The 20,411-nt window shown below is 34.8% G+C and overlaps 2 protein-coding genes across 3 annotated transcripts; one reads left to right on the top strand and one right to left on the bottom strand.

Annotated features, from left to right (window-relative positions):
• The first annotated feature begins 447 nt into the window (after positions 1–447).
• Positions 448–15,826, top strand: LOC136219933 (protein ALWAYS EARLY 3). Of its 2 annotated transcripts, none has more exons than XM_066007533.1 (20): positions 448–660; positions 2,317–2,440; positions 2,644–2,742; positions 2,932–2,994; positions 3,198–3,275; positions 3,516–3,690; positions 4,973–5,226; positions 5,301–5,640; positions 6,682–6,771; positions 8,065–8,282; positions 8,405–8,461; positions 8,843–9,163; positions 9,254–9,432; positions 9,535–9,817; positions 11,213–11,455; positions 12,184–12,345; positions 12,934–13,074; positions 13,170–13,388; positions 13,988–14,293; positions 15,346–15,826. In XM_066007533.1, the coding sequence occupies exons 2-20, from the start codon at positions 2,336–2,338 to the stop codon at positions 15,508–15,510; spliced, it is 3,498 nt and encodes a 1,165-aa protein (XP_065863605.1). In that variant the 5' UTR covers positions 448–660; positions 2,317–2,335; the 3' UTR covers positions 15,511–15,826. The 2 variants fall into 2 exon arrangements, with proteins under 2 accessions (XP_065863605.1, XP_065863604.1); XM_066007532.1 differs by having other exon boundaries at positions 449–660; positions 2,309–2,440.
• Positions 15,827–16,978: 1,152 nt separating this feature from the next.
• On the bottom strand, positions 16,979–19,749 carry LOC136219932 (uncharacterized). The gene is made up of 5 exons (XM_066007530.1): positions 19,581–19,749; positions 19,324–19,478; positions 18,186–18,244; positions 18,003–18,095; positions 16,979–17,466 (listed from the first exon to the last, which is right to left on the bottom strand). The coding sequence occupies exons 1-5, from the start codon at positions 19,685–19,687 to the stop codon at positions 17,407–17,409; spliced, it is 474 nt and encodes a 157-aa protein (XP_065863602.1). The 5' UTR covers positions 19,688–19,749; the 3' UTR covers positions 16,979–17,406.
• Between the last annotated feature and the right edge of the window lie 662 nt (positions 19,750–20,411).

Here is a 20,411-nt window from a genome sequence, read left to right as displayed (position 1 = left end):
CAGTTACATTTAACTAAAATAAAATAAAACGATAATGATGTAATAATATTACATTGATAATACAAAACAAAATATAAAAATAAATCACATATAACAGAAAAACAGATCTTTTCAAAAAAAAAAAAAACAGATGGAGTACTGTATTTTTAACTAAATATTATAATAAAATCACCATTAAAAAAAATAAAAATAAAATCACCATTAAATTTTATAACATTACAATTTTAGTTCCATTAATTACTTTATTATTTATATTCCATTAATAAAAAAGTTATCATGATAAAAGTGTAAAAACCAGAGGATCAGATTTAATCTTCACTTCCACGCGTACGGTGGATACAGGTAGGACCAAAACGCAGGTTCATACTAGCAACAGAAGCTCTGTGTATCACACCCAAATAAATATAAAAATTAAATAAAAAGATCAGAAAAATTGTCTTACCCTTTTTAATTTCTTTTATTTTTAAAGTTTTCGCGGTTAGACCCCCAAATTTCTCCATCCTCTCCTCCATTACTTCTCAAAATCCTTTCTTCACTATCGCTTCCTCGCCTTCTTCATCGATCTCTCATCCCTTTCGATTTGCTTTTTCCCCCTTTTCCTCTTCTGCTTCTTCTTCATTCTTCCCGATGCTTTGATTACCACTCGCAGCGCTTTGATCGGTGAGTTCGCACTTTGTTCTTTGCTAATCTATGGCTTTCTGGTTTTTATCTCTTTCAATTAGGCCTTTCAAATTGACTAGATTGTCAGCTGGTGATTTTTGTGTTCTAGCATCTCTATGTGTTTTCCCCATAAAAGATTGACGGATGGGAGGAAATCTATTGGTTTTGATTTCTGTTGTTCTATTTCATCTTTTCTGCTGTTTTTGTTTTTCGTTGTTGAAAGGATTAGAGAAGTGAAGCGAGTGAAATTGTGCAATTTGGGGCTCAGTTGAGTCATGAGTGACTCGTGAATTTGAAAATCTTATTTCAAATTTTGCGTTTTTTGTTGTTGTTTTGGTGAAACGATCTGAGGTACTTCGCATTGGCTGAGCTGATGAGCTCGCTTTGAGTAAGAATTTAAATTTTTAAGCTTGTGTTTGAATTCGGTTGTCTTTTATTCTCCATCTTGTTTCTCAGCTGCCAAACAGTTGCTACGCAAATCCGTGACCTCCAGTTTTGTAGTTGTTCGTGTTATCTCCATTCCTCTGTCGAGCTGCGAATTTCTGAAGATGTATTCAATCACTAATAAGGGCATTGGTCGTTTAGTTTATTATCATGTTTTCCCGTTAGTTTGTTTCTTTGGTCAATAATTGGAAACTTAGTTTTAATTGCTCGGTGTGCATTGAATTCGAGCTGATTAAACTTTCTTCTCTAGCTTGTTGTTTCTATTAGCATTTTTCTATCAGAAAGTCTACATCTTTCGTATGTTATTTTGCATTTATATGACAACAATTTGAAATTGGACGCATTAATTTCTTGCCCTGACCAATCGTGAGGTTCCATTATATGTATCTATTTTCTGTTGCAAATTTATATGTTCTGATGGGTATGAAATGCATACATTGTCCCTGTTTTGTTAAATATTTTGTGCTTCTATTGTGTGCTAACTTTGCACTCTCTTTTGGTTAGGTTCCAAGTGTAAGGTAGGTGGAGTAAAAACTATTTTGACTTGGAAGTGCAATAGAGTCTCGAAAAGAATTGCATGCACTAGGTGCATATGATTGTTGTTAATGGTGTTGAGTAATGGTCGCCTGACTAGTTTGAAAACAGATGTTAAGAAGAAACATGGACGTTATAGCTTCTAGAATGCTTGACTGGATTTATGTGAATGGCCAGTTTAGTAGTTAAGCTGAAAAAGGGAGCTTGAGCTCAATTTGAGTGGCTTAAGGGTAGATTGAAACCTGTATATCCTTTACAAAGCAAATGGATTCAGGCTAATAAAAATGTTTACTAATATAGGATCTAACACATTAGAAATTAAATGAAATTTGGAGTCCTTTCATTCAGAAACAATTAGTAATATGTGTACTTTTGCATCAAATGCTTGCTTTCTTCTTCTGTTTTTATTTTCTATGCATTATGTTTATCTTTTCCCAAATCTTCAAGGAGAGTTGGCTGTAATTTCTTCTATGTTAGCAGAGTTCATCCTTTTTAACTTTTCTTACCCTGAGGTGTCAGATTCCTACACCCCATTATACTTTTGTAGCATTAGGATCCATACTCAGGTGTGCAATCAAAGAGATTTGTGTAAAACAATAGTTGTTTATTCTTTACCTTTATTGTTGAAAACCTTATTTTGTTAATTTATGTCTTATTTGGCATGTTTCAGCCTTTCAGATATTTGAGCAAGTTAATCATGGCCCCATCAAGAAAGTCTAGAACCGTGAATAAGCGGTTTTCATACATTAATGAGCCGACTTCTAATAAAAATGGGGACAACACTACCAAAGTTAGGCAGCGGGTGAGTATTTGGTTTTGTAAAAAGCATTGTTATGTTTTTTTTTTTTTTTTTGCTAATTCCATGTTAAAAGACGTTCCACACCCAGTTAAGGTACTGTATTTAAGCTGTATTAATTTAGGGTAGCCTCTAAGAATTAGTGAATAGCGAATTAAAAAATTATTTTGGTATAATTCCAATTTTATGAACCCTTTTGGCATGTACAGAAAAGGAAGTGGTCTGACATGTTAGGGCCACAATGGACCAAGGAAGAGCTTGATCGTTTCTACAAGGCATATCGTAAGCATGGGAAAGATTGGGAGAAGGTCAGTATTCAATTATTCATTCATGATACCAACAGTAAGCTTTCAGTTGATTGAAACCATAGAACCAGCTTTCTGTGATCATACCCCGCATTGAAAATTTTCAGCTCTTATGGGTTCAAGCAAATCCTTTCATTGACATCTTTATCTTATGACTTCTCATTTCCTTGATTTATTCCTTTCTGTTCCTAGATTGCTGTTGCAGTGCACGAACGATCTGTGGAAATGGTAGAAGCCCTTTATAATATGAATAGGGTGAGTATTGACTTTGACGAACACTAGAATAGCATACATCTTGATTTCTGAAGATTCTTGATTTGTCTGGTCATTTTTCATTTTCTTAAGCTGTTGAAACGTTAGATCATAAATTCCTTAAAATTCATATTTTGTTTAATAATTCACACCATGTGTCACTATGCAGTTATTTTGTTGAAGTAATTTACAATCTGTATCCTCAGGCTTATTTGTCTCTTCCAAAAGGCTATGCTTCTGCAGCTGGACTAATAGCAATGATGACAGATCACTACACTATTCTGGTGAGACTGAATATTCACTGATTATCATATCAACTTACTTTGAAGTTCATGTGTGTATTAATTATAATCTGTCGTCTCTTTATCCACTCCAAGTACATTTTGTTTTGAACTTTTTAAACATATACCATATGGAAATGGTAAAAGCAAATCTACCTACATTGTGTATTGAAATAGATATGTGAATATAACCTACATTTTATTAGGTGTGTGTCAGTACAACTCATTGGTTGCATTTTGCAGGAAGATAGTGATAGTGAACAAGAATCTATTGAGCCTGTCGCCGCACCTCGAAAGCCTCCAAAGATTGCTCGAGGAACTAAAGAATTGGATGAGTCACCAGTTCAGGATCTCTTGCAGTCTCAGTCAGCTGCATCAAGTTATGGATGCTTGTCACTATTAAAGAAGAAACGCTCTGGTGTGGAACTTTCTCTATCTTATTCTCTGTGTGTTTGTGTTGTGCAGTATTTATATATGTCACACCCGACCCTAAATGACATCGGGCATGACGGTGAGACAAGATAATGATCTACGAATTCGACTCTTCAATCTTTAACTTGTTCAATTTTTAAGATAAAACTTTACAGTTAAGTCGATTTCGTAGGAAATAGGTTCGGCTTTTAGATTGATTGTTAAAAATTCGTATAAAATCACCGATTCATGATTTAATCCAACTCCAAGAATTAAATTGGTCAATAATTATATTAAGAGAATATTTGAATAATTGTGATTATATTTTTACGAGATAGTTAATTGAAGGCAAATGATTTATGATTATGGGATAATTTGGAAATTTGATTGTGAAAAGAGATTTGAGCACATTATGATTTTATGATTTCTATATATCCATTTAGAGTAATCCGGACGGGTGGTTTTGATATTTGAAGACCATGTTAAGTGAGGAATATGGCTGTACACAGTCTAAAGACCTAGTCGGGTATTGGCAGCGAAGTGTTGGGTAAAACCAATACGGGATTAGGCAAGGTTAAAGAGATGTCTCGACTATATGCATGATTTATGGATTGATACGTAAGGGGAGAAAATCTAGGATGGATATAATATTTTAAGTTTGTTTGGATTACGAGTTGGTTTGATAAAACATTTGTTTTGGTTATGAGTTGGTTTGATAAAACTTTTGTTTGGTTACGAGTTGGTTTGATAAAAACATTAGTTATTTCAAGTTCGTAAATTTTCTAACTTGATTTATATAATTAATTGGATTGATTTATATTATATGAATTATAAAAACTATTTTTGGTATTATTTACGAGAATAATGACAAACTAAATATTTTAATCCGTTCGTAGATAATTGGTTTATCCTTTTGAGTGATAGGCGTTCGTCATGTTGTCTTCCCCTCATACCCGATGCCGTTTAGGGCCGGGTGTGACAATATATGTTATATGTTGCTATCTCCATTAATTGGGGGTCTTGAGAGTGTGCGTTTGTTGTTAACCTTTAGTAGAAACTGGTAGCCTTTTGTTACTCTGCTGATCAACTGTGAATTATTTTATCGAAAATTGAGAACTTCTGGCTAGGCCTGTAGTGATATATGGAAACTTCTGAGTTACATTCAGCTATATTTAGTTTTTACCTCTAACATTCTCTGATGTTCATTCTTTGTTCTTCCCAATCTCAAGCTTGCTCATTATTAATTTATCATTAAGGGTCAATTTTTTCATGTTTGGGATTTCTTTTAGGAAGCAGGCCTTGGACTGTTGGGAAAAGGACTCCTCGTGTCCCTGTTTCATTTGATAAAGATAGTGGGGAGAGGTATATTTCACCTCTTCGGCTAGGTTTGAAAGGAAAAGTTGATGAATTGGATGATGATGTTGCTCATGAGATAGCATTAGTGTTGACGGAGGCTTCACAAAGAGCTGGTTCTCCTCAAGTCTCTCAAACACCAAATAAAAAATCAGAGACACCATCACCAGTTCAAAATGGTGACCATATGGTAATTCATTTTTTCAGCAATTTCACTCTATTATAGCATTTTGTAGTTATAAACTAATTGATCATTGTACTCAGCACGCTGAATCAGAGATGACCAGTTCGAAGCTCCGCGGTAGTGAGATGGATGAGGGTGGTTGTGAATTAAGCTTAGGGAGCACAGCAGCTGATGTTGGGCATTATGCAAGACATAAGCATCTCCCCAAGGGGAAGAGATACCAGGAAAAGAAGCTACAACTAGAAGAAAGTTTAGACAACCATTTGGATGACATAAAGGAAGCCTGTAGTGGGACAGAGGAAGGCCAGAAGTTGGGTGCTTCAAAAGGAAAATTAGAACTGGAGGTTGTGGGCACAAAACTTGCAAGGTCCGCAAATAAGGGTCCAAGAAAAAGAAGCAAAAAAGCTCTTTTTGGAGAAGGTGAGTGAACTATTTCGTTTAATTCAGAACTCCAGTCCTTACCGTATTTCTTTCACTGATAATTACAGACACCCGGTCCTTTATTGAATGTTCACAGGCAATATGTGTTTAACTTAACTCCGCAGTTGGTATTTACTAAGGAAATGCTACATCAATTTGTATGTACAATAGCATTTGGGTGTCTTATCTTATAGCAAGCTAATGCTGGTAGGTTGAGGAACCAAACAGAGGTTTAATTTGGGCACTTTCCAATACCAAAATGAAAATGACCATGTTTTGAAGTGTTAACTTGGCATGTCCTTCCCCCTTTTTTGGGTGGGGTGGAAGTTGACAAATCTAAATCCACTGTTCTATGCATTTTTTTTTTCTTCTGACCAAAGATTCTTAATTACCAGTAGAAGAAGAAAGCACCTCTATTACTTATTGTCAAAGATAATAATAAAAACTATTCTTGGTCCTTAACTATCAGTTTAAGCTTTTGGTTGAAATGGTTCTTTTCCTTGACATAGTACCAGAGCTTCTTAGATCAAGTGATCGAGGGTTCGATTCTTGGCAGCCCCATTTGTTGATTAAAGTTCAACACATGGTAATATGGGTCTGTGTTGTACACGCTGATAATAAAAGTTTTTCTTGGGCCTTAACTATTAGCTTAAGCTTTTTGTTCAAATGGTTCCTTGATGAAGAGTGTCAGATATTAATATGAATTGCGCCTTTAACTATTAGTTTAAGCTTTTAGTTCAATTGGTTACATGACATGGTATCAGAGCCTCTTTGACCGATCAAGGGTTCGATTCCTGACAACCCCATTTGTTGATTTAATTTCAACACATTGTAAGGTGGGCATGTGTTGTTCACGCTTCAAGCCAGTTGGTGTTCACGTGCGGGGTCTATCAGATATTAATATGAATTGGGCCTTTAACTATTAGCTGAAACTTTTAGTTCAATTGGTTCCATGACAAAGAGAAATGAAAGTCAAATTTGTCTCTGTCAAATTGTGCTAACTCTTGTATAACCTTTTTTATTTGTCTTTTCTTCTTTCAGTTCTCTGTTTGGGTGAAGCTAATACCTTTGATGCGTTGCAAGCCCTGGCAGATTTATCATTGCGGTTGCCAGAAGCACCTATGGATACTGGTGAGCAATAGATGTATTGAAAAATAGTTTATATAAATATAATTTGTGATATATGTCTCACCCTTGAATTCATTTTCAAAAATATGTTTTGGTGGATGCAATTGCAATGCTATATGAGGAACTTTCTTATTCACAATATTGAAATAAAGTACTAGACATTATACTTCTTCCTTCCATTTTGTTGTATAAGGCTGTGCATTGTGAGATAGGGTAAAAGTTAGAATCCACAATTTTGAATAATAGCATTTGTGCCCAGTATAATACTGTAATGCTGTTATTTATTGGTAGTTCCCTAACGTCATCTGCGAAATTTGGATCTATAATAAATTTGATAACGAAACTGATTCATGATTTTAAATAAAGTTGCTTTTGGTTTTTATGCATTATTTTGCTTACATTTTTACAATTCTTTTGTATTCATTTATTAGTTGTGGTTTTTTAGCGTGAAGATTTGCAGTAATTTTGACAGTGTATATGCCAAATCTTCTGTGAATTTTGGCGGTTTGTCCCATCATGGCTTAACTAAATTGTAGTATGGCAGTTATGTGATTGCTTTTTGATATCGATTGTAATAAAATATTTGTTCATTCATTCTACAAAAAGTTTATAGTTTATGGAAGGGAAGCTTGGCGTTGAGTCTGATAACCCTGTATCCTATCTCCTCTGTATTGCTGTATGCTATAATTGGCAAATGTTGCCACTAGTAGGTTACCAAGTTGTTTCTCTTATGTCTGCATCATTGTTTGCAAGTCAAGAATGAGAGGGCATTTTCATCCATGCTGTACAACTTGAAAATAATGCCTTGTTTTTCATAGTTCTTTACGCTTGTTAGAATTAGTGTGTTTATTTCTTGCTATTTTGGAACTTCTGTACCACAGTGGAGAACACTAAATGTGATGTTCTCAAGATTTGTCTTAACAAATATGTGATGCAAGTATAAGATTTTATTTTCATCTCAATACTGATCATTGTTTTCTTGGACTTTAGTGGTCTTTCTTAAAGTCTCTAATGCATTCAAGTGAAATTAATAATGTAATTATAATAACAGTCTTGATCACATGCACCTTAATGACCATGTAGAATTTGGTCATTCACCGATAGATCTAGGCATATTAGAATCCTAAGGTGGAGATTCAAAGCATCATGAGGCTTAGATTTAATAAGCTTAGATGTAATGTAACGGTGAATGACCAAATTCACTTGGTCATTAAGGTGCATGTGAACATTCCTGTTATAATAATGTGCGTATTTAGGCAATCTAGATTTGATTTTGAACAATTCTGTGTCTGCTAGAGTCATATGTTCATGTTGAGGAGCAAAAAACTGGAACTGTTGCGAAGTCCAAGTTGAAAGCTAGTCATCCAACAATTGGAATTAAAGTTTCTTCCTCAAAAACAACTAAGCAAGGAAAAGTTTTGTCTCACGATGTCAATACTTCCCCAGAAGTGAAGGATTCTCACCAGAGTAATGGCGGGATAAGGAAAAGGAGAAAGAAGTCTTTGCCATCTAAGGTAAGGATTGATTGTGCATAATGCTAGATAGTTTCCTTTTCATAATATTAAATTATCTCAAACTGGGAGATATTCATATTTTCATGAATTTGTATCTGTTGATGATCTTTGATGAATTGCAGAGTTTAGAAAATGAAGAGCACATTGAGTGTAGTTTGGGTGAATCTCAGAGGGTTGAGGTGTGTGTTTCATTTGACCTCTAAAATTTGTGATTGGAGTGCTTTCATTAATGAAATATATGAATTTGCGTTATATTGAGAACATTTTAATAAATGCATGAATACTGGTGCTCCATTTAATAGCAATTAGTATTATTCTGTTGGTAAAGCTTATTCAGATTCATGTGGAATCATATTTTGCACAATAACTTGTCCCACAAAGTTTTTAGCTCTATCGTTGATTGTAGTATATTTTATTGCAATTTGAGTTTCTTTTGCAAATCAAAGTACACCCAAGTGTTACTTACTTGGGAAAGTTCAGTTTCTATATACACTTGCACGCAAGTTCTGTTCTGGGCCCTATTATTGATATCATCTTTTTGTCTCTAATATTGGGTGTAGGCCATTAATGATGCCAGTGTCATGGTGAAACAAGCTAAAAACTCTCGTGATCCTGGATATCAAAAACAACGGAAATCAATGAAAACTCCAGAATTTACTTCCAGTACTGAACATGTGAGAGAGTTAGATGATTCGGCTCCATCTTCCATTCAGGTTTTGTCGTCAAACCAATTCAACTTACCTACCAAAGTGAGGAGTAGACGTAAACTAAGCGCACCAAAGCCATTGACTGATAAAGATATTCCATCTTCCGAGGATGTGGTAAATAGCCAATACAACATCATGATACCTACATCTGGTGACAGCACGCTCCATCTTAAGGTTAGATTCTTGGTCTATCTATATTTCCATATATATTTTCTTCAACTACTGGTTATGTTTGATTTATTTATGTTTGTCTGATAATTCCAGAAAAAGATTTCTAGTTGCCTTTCAAGGTATCAAGTTCGAAGATGGTGTGTTTTTGAGTTTTTCTACAGTGCTATCGATTACCCATGGTTTGCAAAAAGGGAGTTTGTGGAATACCTAGATCATGTTGGATTAGGACATATTCCAAGATTAACCCGTGTAGAATGGGGTGTGATAAGGAGGTATGCGGATCTCTTGGATACATGCTTGATGGCGTTCTTTTTACAGATTCTGTAAATAATGTCTACCATAAAACTTCCATTCATAGTTTCTCACCAATGCAGTTCCCTTGGTAAGCCACGAAGATTTTCAGAGCAATTTCTAAAGGAAGAAAAAGAGAAGCTTAATCAATACCGGGAATCTGTCAGAAAACATTATACAGAACTTCGTAGCGGTACCAGGGATGGACTTCCAACTGATCTGGCTAGGCCCTTGTCAGTTGGACAACGTATTATTGCTCTTCATCCAAGAACAAGGGAGGTTCATGATGGAAGTGTACTAACTGTTGATCATAACAGGTGCCGAGTTCAGTTTGATCAACCAGAACTAGGAGTTGAATTTGTCATGGTAATTTCTTTATGACATTTTTAATTTCTGCATCTCCATGTTTTATTATTTGTTGAAATATACCTTGTTTACTCTAATATGAGTAGGTTATTTGTTTTCTTGTATTCACAGACGTTAAACATAAGCATAGCTATGGTTCTAGGGGTATTCATTCATTTTAGTTTCTTTATTTCCCACAAAATTTAAATGTTTCATATTCCTATATTTGCATTAGATGGAGAGTCTTGATGATGCGATATGACTGTTCCATTACGACCTGGATATGGCCAGTCCTTTTCTGTTTGGAACTGGCTGTTCCATTATGACTTGGATCCGACCAGTTCAATCCTCAAAAGCGTCTCCTTGGGAAGAAAATTGCTGTAAACACCGCATGCTCCCAAAAGACTGGAACACACTGTCGTATGCACAGGGAAACTGTTCATATTCCTATATTGCTCTTAAAATCATCTATATCTTATTCTTCATTTCAGTTCTGTCAGTTTAAGCATTGGACCTCAAGGAAGGATTGCAATTGAGAAGTATCATGGGTTTAGAATATTTCTTACAAGAATGGTCTTTTATATAAATCCAAATGATTCATAAACATATTAATGTCAAGCACTAGCCTACTCGATATATAGAAATTCTTCTTTTCTTCTAGTCCTTCTACAACTGCAAGGTGTATATGATACTTCGAGTTTCATTGTGCCTTCATCTTTATTTAATTGAATATGAGTGATAATAATACTTGTTTTCAACAACTGAGCATGTAATACTCAAAATGTCACCTTCACCTGTTGGCAAGGTTAACATCCAAAATGGTGTTTATCATGTCTATGCTAGACTCTATTTAGTCTTTTTAAAGAAAATACTAGACCACTTCATGTCACTTCTTGTTTCTAATGCCCTTGAGGAGAACAGCATCATGTGGGAGGTGGGAAAGAATTTGGCACTGTAGAACGTCTTAAAGTTCACATGTGTATTCATGTTATTAAGCTTGTTATTCACTGGCCTTTAATGTACTTCAATGAGAATATTGTTAACTTTTTCTAATTCTTTATTGATCTGATAATGTTACCAGTTATTTTGTTGGTAATGTTGACATCCAAAATGGTGTTTATCATGTCTATTCTAGAATCTATTTAGTCCTTTTTAAAGAAAATACCAGACCACTTTATGTAACTTCTCGTTTCTAATACCCTGAGGAGAACAGCATCATGAGGGAGGTGGGGAAAGAATTTGGACTGGCGAACGTCTTAAAGTTCACATGTGTATTCATGTTATTAAGCTTGTTATTCGCTGGCCTTTAATGTACTTCAATGAGAATATTGTTTACATTTTTATTTCTTTTGTTTTATCTGATAATGTTACTAGTTATTTTGAATGTGCGATAGTGTTGTATGTTTTTTACTGCAGGATGTTGATTGCATGCCTATAAATCCATCAGAAAATATGCCCGCATCTCTTACCAGGCGCAATATTGTTTTCAACAAATTGATTGAGAACTTGAATGAGCTCAAAATGAATGGACAACCAATAGAAAGTAAGATGGAAGGATACATCAAATTTGCCCAATGTGAGAATATGGAGAATACCAATGGTCTTCTACATACGTTCCCATCAACTAATCACATCAGCAATTTGTTACAGCATGCAAAGGTTTGCAGTCTTTGGAATCAAACTTGAGTATGTTCTAATATTTCTGTAGTTTCTTAGATATCATGAGCAGTTGGAATATTTTAAGCTGAACAATAGAAAGGATCTTTCTAAATAGACCTCCCCTTCTTTGTTATTCACACGAAAATCCTCACTTCTTAGAGAGATGTCTATTAATTGTCTTAGTAGATGAGATAATACCTGGCTGAGGATAAAATATACTGCAGGAGCTTGTAGTAGATTAGCCAATGATAAGCCTTGAGAACACATGCTCCTAAATATCTTTATTACATGCCTTGCATATGTCTTAGGAGAGGCCTCTTGCCAAATAAATTGGCAGGGGAAGGCTTGCCCCAGTACACCCTTGTGGTGGGACCCCTCCCCGGACCCTCGCTCAGCGGGGACGCGTAGTGCGACCGGGCCGCCCTTTTTTTATTTTTATAGATGCTGCATAACGACTTTCCTAGATCTCAGAGTTATTCTGGATTATCTTATTTTTACAAATTTGTGTCTGCTTTGGAATTGATTAAAAGCTTTGCTTGTTCAAAAGCCAACTCTTCTCTATTAAGCTTTAGTTGAGCTGTTATGTCCTTACTCATTCTGAAATATCAGCTGTGCATGGAATTCAAAGCCTTGCAATTTTACTGCTGTGGCATAACATTTTTCCTTAGCATCTATGCCTGTTTGAGCTTGTACATTTTTCACTGTAAGTAGAAAGTGTTTTCTTACAGGGGGGCTCAGCAAATTCTAATATGCACACTAGCTTCGATTTGGGTGATATCGTCTTTAACCAGCAAGCAGGGAATGCTCAATCTTTTATCCTTGCACACATACAAGCAAAGGAAGCTGATATCCTAGCTCTTTCTGAATTGACACGTGCTCTTGACAAGAAGGTTGTATTGCTTGCTTGCTTACTTATTTAAGCCTTAATTTCTGCTGGTTGTGATTCTCTTAATTTCTCTTTTCTATTATCTTTGCTGTATATTTTTGACAAATTTTATCACTTTCAAGTATCTCTAGCTTACGGATGTTCTGAACTTCACATTGTTCACGTGGTTGTAGTGTTTATATAATCATGAGTAATTTCTAGAGTAGCTTATATACTTATGTTGGGTAGAATACATCCATGGCCCCTGAACTATAACGCTACTAAGATGGCCTGAACAAGTTCGACTACATCATTGACTCTTTTTCTTAATCTATGACACGAAAAATCATAGTCAATTACCTATTTTAGTTTTACCCTCATTTGGTTAATTTTTAACGAATTTTTGTTGATTTGGACTTTAATGTTACAATAATATAAGTTCAAAGATTTTTATGTCAACAATTGAAGTTTAGGGGTCATAATGTTAGTGCGCTATACTCCTACGCCAAGGGTGTAACTTACCCGTGTAGCAATTGCATTTACATGTTCCATAAATGCAAAACCGTTTTTGCATGGCACTGGTTTCAAAAGAAGCTAACATCTGAACTCACAGGAGGCTGTGGTGTCTGAGTTGAAGCGAATGAATGATGAGATTGAAAATCACAAAGATGGAGATAACGCTCTTAAGGATTCTGAATCTTTTAAGAAGCACTATGCTGCAGTACTTTTGCAGTTGAATGAAATCAATGAACAGGCATGACTAATCCATTCGAAAATAATTTCAGATTTTCCCTTTTCCATTCATGTACTTTTGTATCGATTGCTTGACTTGGTACCTTCTTTTTCTAGGTTTCTTCTGCTCTGTTTTGCTTGAGGCAGCGCAACACTTATCAAGGGAACAATCCATATATGTGGTTGAAGCCCTTGGCTGCAGTCGGTGAACCAGTTGGCCATTGTAGCTCCTTGGATCCGTCTACAGATGAGACCCAAGAATCGGGATCTCATGTGGCAGAAATTGTTGAATGCTCAAGAGTCAAAGCTCAGACAATGGTTGACGCAGCTATGCAGGTGCAGTTATCTCTATAACTTTGCTTCATGAAGAGAATATTTTTCCCAACACAGAATTTTTGGATGTTAGTCATGATCTCTGTTGCACAGAAACCTTGATTTTGAAGAATTTTCCACATTGATAAAATCAGTTTCGGTTTCTGAAACTCTCGGAAGCCGAAACCTCAAGTTTCGGGTCATGCTTTTGTAATTTAAAAAAAAAAGTTGAAAACTCGTTTCTTAAAATACAATGTGTTTTTAGAAGGAAACTACACATTATTAATCAGTTTATGATCATGTGTTAGTCACATGTATTGAATCCATAATTTTTTTAAGATCATCTTCTTCAAGTTCTCAAGATGAAGGCTTGTTTTTTCTTGTTCTATATATACACAAAGTTACAAAAAAATTCAAAATTTATGAATATACCCCTACATTCTTAGTATGTACATGTCAGTTTCTGTGCAATATAGGTCATGATTTGATAGATAGTGTATTCCTTGGTAGTTTGTTGTGAATCTTTTCATTATTACAAGCACAAAACAGGTGGAAGAGCTTTATTTCCTTTCTAATCTTTATGACTCGGAACCCTGACCTTAATCTTCCGGTATACATTTCAGGCAATGTCGTCGTTGAAAAAGGATGGAAACAGCATTCAGAGTATAGAGGCAGCAATAGATTTTGTAAATAATCAGCTTTCATTAGACGATTTAAACGCCCCTGCCATGCGATCTTCTGTACCTGCAAATTCAGTTCACAATGCTCAACCCTCCCAGGAGCAGTCAAGTGCCTGTGGCTGCCCAACAAATGTGGGAACAAGCAGTAATGCTCCTGATGTTGATTTGGACCCTACGTCCGACCAAAACGAATCAAAAATCCCTTCACAACTCATCACACAATGCGTCGCCACTTTGTTCATGATTCAGGTTGGTTAAGACTTAAAAGCAGGGGATGGCAATTTCGGGTTTTATTGCGTCAAAATCGTGTTATGTTATCCATGATGATGTATGATATAAATGCAAGAAAAGAGCTTAAAGTAGGCTTAATACATTAATGGCCCCTGTACTTCTCCAAATTATCCAGTTGGTCCCTTGAACTTTGGAGATGCTCATTAGCTCCTTGAACTTGCTTACAATGACTTATTGGTCCCTTAAACTTGTTTAAAGTGACTTGTTGATCCCTAAAGTGGTTACAATGACCTATTAGTCTCCGAACTTGCTTAAAGTGACACATGGTTCAACTTTCCAAATCTCTCATTGTTCTATCATGTGGACTTGGGGGTTAACGAGACATTTTAAGCAAGTTCAGAGTTCTAATGAGCCATCTCCAAGTTCAGGAGCCAACTGGATAATCTGGACAAGTACATGACTCCTGATGTATTAAGCTCTTAAAGTATTATTTGGCCCATAAAAAAATGTTCGCATTTTCCCCTTGAACTATTATTTTGTGACATTGACCCCTGATGTATATCAATCAAATCACATTCGGTCCAATTTAGACCGGAAATTCGTGTATATATGAGACTTACTAGATCGCAGCTGAGATGATTGCTAATCTGGTGGAGAAGAACTGATGTTCTCCAAGTTGTAGAAGGGGAGAAACAAGTGGTTTTTCTTGAGACAACTAAGCAGATTGACGAAATATTATAACAGTTGTGTTGCGAGTAACAACATCAAACACGAACATTTAATAGCTCTTCTTATATACGAGCTAATTTCCATCCAAATTGTATAAAATGAGATTTGATTTCTATACATCAGAGGGTCAATGTTACAAATAAGTCAATAGCAAAGACAAGCATTTTTGATAGGTCAGAAGCTAAATAATTCTTTAAGCCGCAAGAAAAAGTATTAATCATGTCGTGTCAGTCAAAATTCTCTGTAAATTGTAAATTGTGTTATCGTGTCAGAACCTGTTACCCTACTTAGAGAGTATCTTCCATAGGTCCTGATTATGTTGATAAAATTACAAAATGCAGAAATGTACAGAAAGACAGTTCCCACCAAGCGACGTTGCCCAGGTACTAGATTCTGCTGTTACAAATTTGAAGCCATGTTGTTCACAGAATCTTCCAATTTATGCTGACATTCAGAAATGCATGGGGATTATTAGGAATCAGATACTTGCACTTATTCCCACGTAGATTCTAATAATATTCGCAATTTTATTTTCTTTTTCCCTCTTAAAATGTATAATATCTGAGTGCAAAATCAGCTGAATATGACAATGGAAAAAAAAATCTATTAATTCCTCTTTGAGTTCCCTCTTCTTCTATATATGTTGTTTGTTAACTTTCAATAGAAACATGAGCCTGTACTGTACAACAACAACAAAACCTTGTTCCCACATTATTGGAATTCGTTGTATAGGTTTTCGTTTTCCATTTATGAACTTGTCTTGTACATGTATGAATTACGCTGAACTGCTGCTAATATGAAAGTATCTGTTCTTGGTGGCTATGATTCTACTCTTGTAAAGCATATAAGAGACCTAAGTTTTGTATTTGGTTTAGTTGTTGCTGTTTATTGCGCATGTATGGAAAATACCTGTAGTTATACGAAACTACCTCTAATACAAAAGACGGCATCTGTTATCTTGGTGGTGCACATCGACCGGCTATGGTTCTACGTTCATTAGTTCAAGTCCAACTCATCATCTATGATTTTTTTTCTTATCAATACACCATTCACTATAGTCGTATACTTATTTTATCCTTATAATTTCTTTGATTTGTAAATAAATTTTTTTGTTGGTTTGGACTTTAATGTTATAGTAATGTAAAGTTTAGGGATGATAAGGTTAATAGAGAAAAGCTGAATATAATTTACTCCGTACAAGAATAATATTACTTCAGCTTCAAGATTTACTAAATCGGTGTCATCGGAGGTGCTCATATGAGATGGGGCGGTTAGCTCCAAACGCTCGGCGAGGTCCGTTGAATGAGGCACGGCCTCGGTGAGCATTTTAGTCCGAGACACCAAGTGCTAGGCTAGAAAAGGCACATCTATATAAATTTAGGGTTTTACTCTACACAGTTAGCATTATAGTTTTGTTAGATTTATAAAACTACAGTTGTTAATCTTTTTGAAGCAAACAATGGTGGTTCACTATGAGAGCTTTTCAACTACTTTTCTTTCCTAATTAATTTCAAATCTGCAAAACTCTAATAATTTGCTCTTTCTTTTGAAGCTACATAGAACTCATTATTTTAATTTATAATGGATTATGATTAGAATTATTTTAAGAGAATTTTGCATATTATTGGACTAATTAATTAAAAGAAATTTACATATTGAACTACTCCAACTTCCTTTTTATAACAGTATTTCATTCCTTAATTTTCTAACTTCTTATTTTGTTGTTATTTTATTAGTTTCTTGAAGAATGGCTTGCCATTTCTATTTATTTATATAATTATTATTATAATAATAGATTGATAAAATAACATTTTCATATTAGTTTTTTTTAACATATCAACACTTTAGCAACACCTATCAGTTATTAGTTGAAACAAACAATTTCGTGAATCATTTAGCAATTGTTGCAATTAGCTTTTTAGTGGATTGATAATATTTGATTGATATATACATAAATTTAGAAATAAAAATATATCATTTTAATAAAAATAATTAAATTAATTAGAATATACATTATTGTGTACCAAAAACATTAAAATACATATTAATGCAAAAATGTTTAATGCTTCGTTTATAAGCAGTTATGCTACAAGGGGACATTTAAAGACAAAATTCATATGTAACTTTACAATGCTGACTAGGATGGTCCAATCCTTGAGATAATTCATGTCTAAATATGAAGAAAATTTTCTATCCCTAAAACATTGTCAAATTGTCCCCTTCTCTGTCCCTCTCATAAAAAGAAATTCTCAATTTCTTGTGCGGATCGTTCTGGCGAAAGCCAGTGAGATTGTAGGTGACGAATTCCCCAAAAATGATGCATTCTGCATCAACCATCATCACTCAGACTGTTCTTACACAGGATCAAGAAGTATACCTAAATCTTCGAGAAGCATTAATGATCACAATTTCAACTTCTTTTTAGGCTTTTTCAACTTTGTATGTTCGCTATCGTCCACAATCTGCAGCAGAAAGACTTGTTACAATTCAGGAACTTGAACAGATAAGTAAAGCGGTGAAAATGCGTCATCGACCACACGGTAGGGTTAAGGTTTAAGAGGTTTAAGTCATAAACAGGTTAACACATTTAACCTGCAAAATATATAGGTCGTGTCATATGACCCATATAATTTTTGATGAGTTAGTAGGTGGTGTCGACCCGACCGATTTAACCCATTTAAACTTGAATGTATTGTTACAGGACATTGTTATAGGCTTATAAGACATTACGCTAGTGTAGATATATACTCTTCTCCTTTCTATAAAAATTAACAAGTTTTGTATAGGTTAAATGTTATAACTCATTTAGTTGACTACAAGTGTTGTAAGTTCTAACAGGTTGTGTGATTTTTGACCCGTATTCAATTCATTTAATTAATCATGTCAATCAATTAATCATGTCAATCGTGTTAAACGGGTCTCAATAGGTCGACATGATACGTTTATGCCAATCAGCCCATTTTGACCTCTACTTATAATAAGGATAAATGTGACAAACCTTTTGTCTTTTGTTTTTCTTCTGCTTTTTCTTTTTTTTCTTCTTGTGTTTCTTCAGTGAAAGATTCTCTATTTTACCTTCTTCAGCCGAATCCTGCAAATTAGAAAATGCTAATGAATAGCATATCTGCAGCTGATTAATAAAGAGACAAAGACATATGATAAGAATGCTAACTCCAAGCACCTCTGAGTCTCCAAATGAAGCAACATGATGAACAATTCTTCCAGAATTTGAAGCACCACCTGATATATGAAAGAGTTTTGGGAAGAACTGAGATCTCATGAAAATGGACCGGAATTGGGAAAGACGAGTGAGTAGTAGAAACTTGGATACTCTGACACAACAACACAATTTAGAGAGACAACTCGCCCGACATATGACCCATTTGATACGATTATCATTTTTGTTGCATTTATATCATATATAATATCGTGAAATATATAGATCGCATAACCTGTTTTGACACCCCTAATCAAAACTAACAAATGGTAGCACATGATACTCATTGCTAAATTGCAAAACTACTGCACAACCTCGAGAACTTAAACATGAGTAATAATTCAGCACTTGTAGATGTTACTGCACAAAACTACTTCAAAAAACTCAACTAAAAAAGACTGATAAAACAACTTGATAAGACCACATTTTAGGTCTAAAAATGTTACTTGAATGAGAATTCTTGTGTTCTATAGAATGCATCTGAATGTTTTTAAATGAAATTTAGTAAAACAATGAGCCAAGAATTGACTCCACCACATTTCCCCAAACAGACCCAAAAATATTACGGATGGCAATTTCTGATATGAGAATTCTTGTGTTCTATAGAGTGCATCTGAATGTTTTTAAATGAAATTTAGTAAAACAGTGACCCAAAGAATTGAGTCCACAGTTCCCCAAACAGACCCAAAAATATCAGGGATAACAATTTCTGACAGTTAGACACAATTTTCCTAATATCAGTATTGGTGCTTTTGTATCATATATACAATTACAGATTATATAACACAGTTATGGCACATAAACCCGAATTGGAACCCCTGCAAAGTATGCAGCACAACAAAAGGAAAGAAATTACAAACAATGACTTCTCAAACTCAATAAATTTCTCCCAGCAACAGTTCAAAAATCCAATTTCAAACATGAAATAGATTATAAGATATTGCCCTAACACAATCAAAATCAAGCAAACATAAATACCCAAAATGAAGAACACGAAAATTCCAATATTGTGCTTAATTAACCAAACCTTGTTAATGACAACAGAGATGTGAACAAAGAAAACTACAAAAGAAGCAAAGATATAAGAGGAGTATATAATTACTGGAAGAGACAGAGGCCTTGGCCTTTATAACGGCAGATTCAACGAGGTCGGGATTAATGGAGGAAAACCCGTTTGGATCTTGAAGCTTTCTTTGGAGGAACCTGGCGAGGGCCGCCGCCTTATTTGTCTTCATTGGGCCACCGGGATGAGCCAATCTGTAGAGATGAAAAAAACCCCAAATAAGAAAAAAAGCTTGAATAGAAGAAAGGAAGAAGAAAGGTTTTTTGTTTGAGATGATTACAGAATAAAAGAAAAACCTGGGTTGTTGATGAGAACGGGATGAAGAAGGAGGAGGAAGAGGAGCGAATTTGCTTCCCCTTAGAGCTCTTCTTTCTTCTTCACTGAGCCCTTCCATTTCTGCCATTTTCAGTCAAATTGGATGCTATGATTTGAACTTTGAAGAACGAAGCAACAGAAGGGTTTTTCTGTTTCTCTCGTATATTATTATTATTATTATTATTATAATTATAATTATAATTGTAAGGAAAAAGTACAAAAATAAACCGTGTTACATCTGTTTTCGAACAACATTCATGTAGTTTAAAAGTTTGCAAAATGGTACCATGTACTTCATTCCGTTAACAAACACATACCAAATTGATTAACGGTGTTAAAAGTCAAAAGGAAAAAAGTTAATTTGGTCCTTATATTTATTTATTTTATAAATTAACCCCTCTTATTATCTAATTATCACAAATAAACCTCAAAATAAAAATTAAAAGTCAAATACACCATCTTTTATATCTCTTTAATTTCTTATTTTTGTTGTTATTTCTCTCTCCTTTTTGTTAATTTCTCTCTAGAATCAATTGAATTTTTCTCCCCTCTTTGTTACTTTTGTTAGAGATGAATCAAACTGTGCTCCTTCACTTGAATTCGCATTATGACTAGGAGATGACTCGAAATTTCCTATTCGTTTATTCGATTCGATAAGCATCAAAACAGCTTCTCTCATAGTTGGTCGATCGAAAGGAGACATACTTGTGCAAAGTAGAGCAATTTTTATCACAGTGATCATGTGAGAGAGTATTCTCATCAAAAAAGTTGGATGCCGAGATAATTAACTGGAATCGTTTCGCACAAGAGAT

This window comes from Euphorbia lathyris, chromosome 2 (genome assembly GCF_963576675.1).
Source record: "Euphorbia lathyris chromosome 2, ddEupLath1.1, whole genome shotgun sequence".
Taxonomy (NCBI): domain Eukaryota; kingdom Viridiplantae; phylum Streptophyta; class Magnoliopsida; order Malpighiales; family Euphorbiaceae; genus Euphorbia; species Euphorbia lathyris.
Note: the sequence above shows the minus strand (reverse complement) of the source record. Positions and strands in the feature narration are given on the sequence as shown.

Excerpts from the sequence above, each read along its gene's own strand:
- LOC136219933 (XM_066007533.1), top strand. The coding sequence starts at position 2,336 with ATGGCCCCATCAAGAAAGTCTAGAACCGTGAATAAGCGGTTTTCATAC. Across the intron at positions 2,743-2,931 it reads ATGGGAAAGATTGGGAGAAG|ATTGCTGTTGCAGTGCACGA; the intron begins GTCAGTATTCAA and ends TTCTGTTCCTAG. Across the intron at positions 13,389-13,987 it reads TGGTTGACGCAGCTATGCAG|GCAATGTCGTCGTTGAAAAA; the intron begins GTGCAGTTATCT and ends TATACATTTCAG.
- LOC136219932 (XM_066007530.1), bottom strand. The coding sequence starts at position 19,687 with ATGGCAGAAATGGAAGGGCTCAGTGAAGAAGAAAGAAGAGCTCTAAGG. Across the intron at positions 18,245-19,323 it reads CAAGGCCTCTGTCTCTTCCA|GTGGTGCTTCAAATTCTGGA; the intron begins GTAATTATATAC and ends TTCATATATCAG. Across the intron at positions 17,467-18,002 it reads AGAAAAACAAAAGACAAAAG|ATTGTGGACGATAGCGAACA; the intron begins GTTTGTCACATT and ends TTTCTGCTGCAG.